General features: G+C 54.9%; 1 protein-coding gene across 1 annotated transcript; it reads left to right on the plus strand.

Annotated features, from left to right (window-relative positions):
• Positions 1 to 2,107: 2,107 nt before the first annotated feature.
• Positions 2,108 to 3,566, plus strand: Hspb1 (heat shock protein family B (small) member 1). The gene is made up of 3 exons (XM_004630450.2): positions 2,108 to 2,527; positions 3,065 to 3,128; positions 3,248 to 3,566. Exons 1-3 carry the CDS (start codon positions 2,179 to 2,181, stop codon positions 3,435 to 3,437), a joined length of 603 nt encoding a protein of 200 aa, XP_004630507.1. The 5' UTR covers positions 2,108 to 2,178; the 3' UTR covers positions 3,438 to 3,566.
• Positions 3,567 to 7,438: the final 3,872 nt, after the last annotated feature.

The following is a 7,438-nucleotide window of genomic DNA, read 5'->3' on the forward strand; positions in this document are numbered from 1 at the left end:
AGATGGCTCAGTGAAATAAGCGCTTCCCTGGCAAGCGCAAGGGCCTGAGTTCAATCCCCAGTTCTGCCAAAAAAAAAAAATTAATAATAATAATAATAATAATAATAATAAATAAGTAAAATAAAAGATTATTTATAACAGTCACCCAAAGAATTATATATAAAAAGTGCAGGAAATTCTGTCTGCACAGGAAAGACCATAGAATCCAGGTCATGATAATGCCCTGCACTAGTCCAGCTGAAGACTTAGAGCCCAACACAGTGTCCCTCACAAGTCCAACTGGAGGCCTAGAGCATATGACAATGTCTCATGCATGCCTGTTTCAAGGATCTGTACTGGGAAGGCTCAAAGGTCAGTGGTGGAAGCTAGGAAGTCTGTGCCAGCGGGATGAAGGATCTGGGCTAGCAGGCTCAGGGATCTGAACTGGAGCCAAGAAGCAAAGCTCAAGGTAAGGCCCAAAGCTTCCATAGCCATCTTCAGCGACAGTGAGGTCACAGGCTCCTCTGAGGATGAAAACAGCCAAGCTCCTATCAGGAAAGCCAATGTGATGAACTCCAGGAGGCTGAGCAGTGCACCATCTTCCCCTCTGGACTCAGGAAGTGATGTTCAAAGTGAGGACCAGAGCTCCCCAAAATGAACCATGGCCATTCTCAGCAACAACAGGTCCCAAGCTCCCCCTCCTATGAGAACAACCAAATTCACCCAGAAAGCCAGCATGACAAGGTCACCCAGAAGAACAGCCCAAGAGAGCCAGCAGCTTCCAACAGCTCCTAAACAGCTTCTACCAGCTCCCAACAGCCTCCCTAACAGCTTCTCCAGTTCTGCCTCTTTGGAGCTGCTGGCAATAATCTTCAGGTGGGCCTCCCACGTTCAGGATCACCTGGTTCAATTCAGCTGGGTGTTACAAGTTGACCACCAGTTGCGAATCTACCACAGGTTTCCTGGCCAGGATAGGAGATTTGACAGCCATTTTTGTTGTCTTGTTTTGTTTTATTTTGTTTCTTGAGACACGATCTCCCTATGTAGTTCAGGCTGGCCTCAATGTCACAGCAATCCTTCTGCCTCAGCTTCATGAATGCTGGGTTTACAGGCATGGGCATGCTCCACCACTTTTATCTTGATCTGTTCCCCTCAGCCCCAGGGCCTTGGGGTTTCTGATCTAGGCCAGTCTCACAGCTAGGGGCAGGGTGGAAATTGCTGAACCCCACCAACCCTCCAATTCCAGAGAGATAACTGTAACTAACAATTACTACGCACCATGCCCCAGGCTAACATCTTCCTTCGGATGAACTCAGCAATCCTCAAGCCAACCCAAAGACTTCTGCAGTAGTAGCATCGCTGAGTTCCAGTGGGTAAACTAAGGCACAGCCTAACTTGCACAAGGTCACCAGGCTCAGTGAACTCAAGCAATTCTGGTCCTGGAGTACACACTCCTCATGACCGACCGCACCCGGCTGCTCTATGTCAACGCCATCACAAGCCCCTTGTGGTTCAAGCTGGCTCTGACAGTGAGGGTGGTGGTGAACCTAATTCTGCATTCTAGGAGGCTGAGGCAGGATGCTAAAATTGGACCAAACCTTGGTAACCTGGTGAGCCTTTGTCTCAAAAACGCAAAACATAACAGAAGTAGTCGGGTGTGATGGCGCACGCCTGTAATCAAAACACTTGGGAAGCTGAGGCTGGAGAATCTTTGCGAGTGAGACCAGCTCAGCCACAAAGTGAGCTTAAGGCCGCCTGAACTGCATAGCGAGACCCTGTCCCAAAAAGAAAAAAAAAAAAAAAAAGTAGTTGAGGATGTATCTCAGTGCGAAAGGGCCATGGGCTCATTCTTCAGTACCGGGTGAAAAAAATGTCTGGCTCTGCCAATTCCAAAACCCGGCACCATTCCAGCCCCGATGCGGGTCATTTGTTTTCTTTCTCAAGGGAAGTTTCCAGATGTGGGCAGAACCTTCCTCGCCCCGCCCGCTGCCCCTAGCAAGCCAGAGTGAGTCCCGGGAGGTGGGGAATGCAGGGGGAGGGGCAGCTCCCTGCTGGTCATTGCCATTAATAGAGACCTTGAAGCACCGCCTGCTAAAAATACCCGGCTGGAGACCTATAAAAGCGCAGCCCAGGGTCCTCGCTCCAACACTTCTAAGTCTGCCCGACGCGCGTAGTGGAGAGAAGTCGACCCGATCCAGCATGACTGAGCGCCGCGTGCCCTTCTCCTTCCTGCGGAGTTCCAGCTGGGACCCTTTCCGCGACTGGTACCCGGCTCACAGCCGCCTCTTCGACCAGGCCTTCGGGATGCCACGGCTGCCAGAGGAGTGGTCACAGTGGTTCGGGGGATGGCCGGGCTACGTGCGCCCGCTGCCCCCCGCCGCCGCCGAGGTCGCGCCAGCCTACAGCCGCGCACTGAGCCGGCAGCTGAGCAGCGGCGTCTCGGAGATCCGGCAGACGCCGGACCGCTGGAGAGTGTCCCTGGACGTTAACCACTTCGCCCCGGAGGAGCTGACAGTGAAGACCAAGGACGGCGTGGTGGAGATCACCGGTGAGGACCCCGTGCTGGCCCTGCGGGTTTCCCAGGGGTCCGGGATAGGGTGCTGAAAGCCGGGGACGGGGGTGCGCGCCCTGCTCCTAGCCCACTTCTCCTGCCTCGGAACGCGGGGTACGGCGCGCTCCTAAGGCCCCTACAGAGAAACAAACAGCGCCTCTTCCATCTGAGACCCCCAGTCTTTCCGAGACCCCTGGTCGAATAAACAGCTCCTCTCTTGGCTCGGTCTGGGTCGCCTACCTAACTCCGGCCCAGAGGGGGCGTGTGCGTCGCCCTGTGCGCCGCACTGTGCGCCTGCGCGTTCCCGGCCCCTCCGGGGCGTGCGCCGCACCCCCACCGGTCCCCCAAGCCCTAGATCGAACTTTCCCGAAAGTTTTAGGAAGCTGTCCGGTTCGACAATCCCCCTTTCCGCATACGCCTCAAACAATATGTCTGCCTTGAGATCCACCTCCCCCAGAGCAGGTGGTGAGGCTCCTGGCCAGCATGGACTATAGGGACTCCCACAGCCTCTGACCTCTTTCCAACCTTCCGCAGGCAAACACGAAGAGAGACAGGACGAGCATGGCTACATCTCCCGCTGCTTCACCCGGAAGTACACGTGAGTCCTGGGGTGACTCGTGGTTTGTAGGGTGGGAACGGAGCTGGGACTTCGGAGGGGAAGACCCAGGGAACAGGACGGGGTGTGTTGATGCTTGCTTGCTTTCTCTGCACTTCCAGGCTGCCCCCAGGTGTGGACCCCACCCTGGTCTCTTCCTCCCTATCCCCTGAGGGCACACTCACCGTGGAGGCCCCGATTCCCAAGGCAGTGACGCAGTCGGCGGAGATCACCATCCCTGTCACCTTCGAGGCTCGTGCCCAGCTTGGAGGTCCAGAGGCTGGGAAGTCCGAGCAGGCTGGAGCCAAGTAGAGACTGTGTCCCTACTGCCCACCCCTTGTAGCTGTCACTGGCCATCCTCCTCCATTATCTGTACTCTTTTGATACATGTGTCTTCTGTTTTTCTCAAATAAAACACATACCACCTGCTTAATAACTTTTTAAGACCCTGGTGTGTGGGGGGGGGGGTCTGATGTGCGTGCCCTGAGGGCCTCCCCAATTCTCACCTTGTCGAGGACCTGCTGTGTGCTGACCCCTGCTGGGCCCTGGGGACACAGCCCTGTATCACATCCATGAAGAAAAGAGGGAATGGCTGCAACCTGGCAATTAGGGCTCTCAAGGGCCAAGAGTGGGGCCCAGGAATTCCGGAAAAGCACCTGTCCCAGCATGGGCATCCAAGGGCCTAAGCTGGGTAAGGGAAAAGGGTTAGAGGAGGGGAAATCCTGGCAGCTTAATTTCCGTTACCTGTTTTATTATCCTCCCAGAGAGGGGCAGGAGCATGATGGTGTGGCAGGTGTAGCAGCTTCAGGTGGTTTTGAGGGGGTTTGGGTTTTTGGGTTTTTTGAGACAGGTCTCATATTTATTTTTTAATATTTATTTGACAAAGATTCTCATTGCAGTTAAGACTTTTAGTGATCCTCCTGTCTCAGCTTCCCAAGTGCTGAGATTTCAGGTGTGTGCCACCATTAGGTAGCTTTTCTTGTGTGTGTGTGTGTGTGTGTGTGTGTGTGTGTGTATGACAAGTCTCCTTATGTAGGTCAGTTTAGGCTGGCCTCAGCCTCCTGAGTGATTATAGGAATGCACAACCAGGCCTGGCCATCAGGTGGCTTTTTGATGAGGCTGCCCAGTCAAAGGGCTCATCCTCTGATGAGGCTGAGCGTGAAGCACTGGCGCTCAACGCCTCCATCCCTGCGGAGCAAGGGGTGTGGTCTGGGTTTGGGTCAAGAGAGACAATGATCCTTTTGACAAGGGAGCCCAGTGGTTCCAGGGGCTTGCCTTGACTGGCCCAGGTAGGAGCAGTCACACCTGCCTTAACCTCACCTTTGTCTGCCCCCACCCATCCACCACCATGTTGCAGCAGGCCCAGGAAGAGCTCTGAGGGATGGGGTGGGTGCCTGGAGCCCAGACTCCAATTCTCCAAGAATTCCAGGGACCCAGCACCAGCCCTACCTGCAATGCCTCAGACCCCAAGTCTGGCCCATATTCTCCCCTTGATCCTGTTTTCCCAATAGGGCCTTGCTCATACCACACACACCAACCTCTTGGCTCCTGTACGCTGCTGTGATCCTCAGTCCAGTGCCCACATCTGGGGTAGGCATCAGGCCAGATCAGGGGGACCCTGGGAGGCCTGGCTGGACCTGGAAGGAAGCCAAGGGGGAAATACTTCTAGGAATAACTGCCAGTCCAGCTAGCAGCATGGGGCTGAGCCAGGACACTGCCCAGGGTCCCCACCCTTCTAGCACCTGGTCAGCCAAGACTGTCCAGGCCCATTTTAAGTGTGCCACTCCTTCCTGGGCAGTGCCCCCAGCAGTCTTCTGGTCACCTCCATGCCCTGGCCAGGCCCTAGAGAGTCTGTCCCAGAGAGTCTGTCTATTGGGTTCCTACACTAGCTACCCAGTTAGAAATGACATTGGATAGCAAGACTGCCCCCTGGTGACCTTGGGCTGTCATGTTCACATCAAGCCTGGGGAGAGGTAGAGTTATGCCTACTTAACTGGGAACGTGTCTCAAGTGATGAGATGCGGTCAGGTCCAAGTCTCGGGACAGCAAGGCAGGGTTGTGGCCAGAAGTGGGGAAGGACAGGTTAGTACAGGCTCAAAGTTTGAGGGGCTCCAAAATACACCTTTGTGGGGCTTCAGGGGGAGGAAGAAGCCTGGGGCCAGCACTGCTCCAGGGACCAGGGGCCCAAATGGCTCCAGAAAGAGCTTCCAGGAATGTGAGAACCCTGGCCCAGGCAACATCTCCTGCAGAATGGGCTCTGGCTGGCCAGACAGGACTGCAGAGTCATCCCTGGGAGGGCCAAGGTAGTGGGCACTGGAAGACTCACTCCACCTCTTAATGTGATTTAAGAACAATTCCAGTCCTCCCCAGACCTCTTCCTACCTTCTCAATGAATCCATATTTGTTCCTCTCCCTCTCTGTCACAGTGCTGGGGATGGGACTCAGAGTCTCTTTCACAAGCAAATGCTTTATCACTGAGCTACATCTCTAGCTCTTTTACTGTTTTAATTTTGAGGCAGGGTCTCTCCAAGTTGCCCAGGCTGGCCTGGAACTTGTATCCTTCCACCCCAGCCTCTGACTACCGGGGATTACAGGTGTGTGCACTGCCTGGCTCTGGAAGTCCAACTCTAATGGGATTCAGGGGTGTGGGCTCAGTAACTGGCCCTGAGCATCTGGGTCCTGCGACTCTACTCAAGGGTGGTCCCTGGGCTTCTCTTCTCTGTCCCTCCCAGTGGTGACATCAGCCTTCCTGCTGGCACCACCTCTCATCCAAGTTCCTGCTCCCAAGAGGGCAGGTGGAAGAAACAAGCAGCATGATGCCCTTAGAGAAGGGCAGGGACTGGGTTTGCTGGCAGAGGGAACTTTCCCAGTTACTGCCCTGGGAAAGATCTGAGGGATGGTGCTGCAAGTGAGGGACAACAAGAAATGGCATGAAAGAGATGTGTAGCTCCCCTCCACCCTATCTCCCCACTATCGGAAGGCATGGAAGGCCAAGCTAAATGCAGTCTGTGGGGTCATCAAAGGTGTGAGCATGACTGGAACCAGGTCAGATCCTCACAGGAGTGTCCAGCCTAGCAGCAGGGCCAGACTGCTACAGAGAGGTGGTGGGGCCAAGATATTGTGGCATCAGGCTCTGTGCTATGGGGTAACAGGCCAGATGTAGGGGTGCAGGGGGCCACAGAAGGAGGGAATCTGCTGAGTCCCTGCCCAGGGCTGGCTGACCTCACAGTCCATAGGGTCCTAAAGGCCCCAGGCCCTGGCTGATTGCTGGTAAGGGAGTCTTTCTCAGCACCCCCTTTCCTGCAGCATGTCCTCAGGGAGTGACAGGTGGAGATGCCAGTGGCTCCACGAAAGAGGTGGGAAGAAGAGCAAAAGCTGCCCTGAGAAAGGCCACCGAAACCACCAGTGTAGGACTGTAGGACTTCACGGTTAACAAGAATCCCTGTCTCTCTAATCTGCTGGAAGCCACCTGTGCCTGTCTCCTAGTGCATCTCAAGGATGAGCCATGGCTCAGAAGTCTCATGGGGGGGGGGCACTGCCCATTAGCTCAGCTGTTTAAGTGACTGCTTAAACAAAGCAATCAGGATGCTGTGGTTCCATCCCCTGAACCTCAAGCAAGACCTGCCCCGAAGGAATCCTGAGCCAGTCAAAAAAAAAAAAAAAAAAAAGTCACATGGGCTTCTGAGAAAAGACAGCTCTGTGCTAGGACAGTTGGCAGCATGAAAGTGCCAGCAATCCCAGGCTTGGAAAAGTAGGCAGCTCAAGATCACTCGCTGCACAGCCACAGGGAGGGGCATGAAGGGTGCAGGGGAAGCCTCATGCCTAGCCTGCAAGAAAGCCAGTCCTGGATTAGACCAAAAGGCTGGGTCTGGAGAGCAAGAGCAGCCCTTCCTTCCAGCCAGGGACACCACCCAGCCTGAAGGCAGCAGGCAGGCCCGGGGCTTGGGGCTGCCCAGGCTGGACAGGACAGAGCATGCCAGGAAGGCCTGGCCTAAAGAACAGATCCAGGTGTTCAGGAAAGTGCACTGCAGTAGGCCATGTTGGGGCGTGGGCCAGCTCTGGCCCTGTTGGAGGTGAAGTCCGGGGTCAATTTGCCCCCTGAGGGGGTCTGGTGGCCTCTCCGTCTGTTAAGGTTGTCAGGAATCAGGAAGGCTGGAGGCTAACCAGGTCCCCTAACAATGGTGGGAAGGTTGAAGTCTCAGGGGTGCCTGAGGACATAAGAAAGCTGGAGATTATACCCTCTATGGTGAGCTATATCCGCTATACCCGCAGCACTTGGGGGTTTTTTTGGTAGTTTTTCCTTCCCCCCCCCA

This window comes from Octodon degus, unplaced genomic scaffold (genome assembly GCF_000260255.1).
Source record: "Octodon degus isolate 3935 unplaced genomic scaffold, OctDeg1.0 scaffold00035, whole genome shotgun sequence".
Lineage (NCBI taxonomy): Eukaryota > Metazoa > Chordata > Mammalia > Rodentia > Octodontidae > Octodon > Octodon degus.

Excerpts from the sequence above, each read along its gene's own strand:
- Hspb1 (XM_004630450.2), top strand. The coding sequence starts at position 2,179 with ATGACTGAGCGCCGCGTGCCCTTCTCCTTCCTGCGGAGTTCCAGCTGG. Across the intron at positions 2,528-3,064 it reads CGGCGTGGTGGAGATCACCG|GCAAACACGAAGAGAGACAG; the intron begins GTGAGGACCCCG and ends AACCTTCCGCAG. Across the intron at positions 3,129-3,247 it reads TGCTTCACCCGGAAGTACAC|GCTGCCCCCAGGTGTGGACC; the intron begins GTGAGTCCTGGG and ends CTGCACTTCCAG.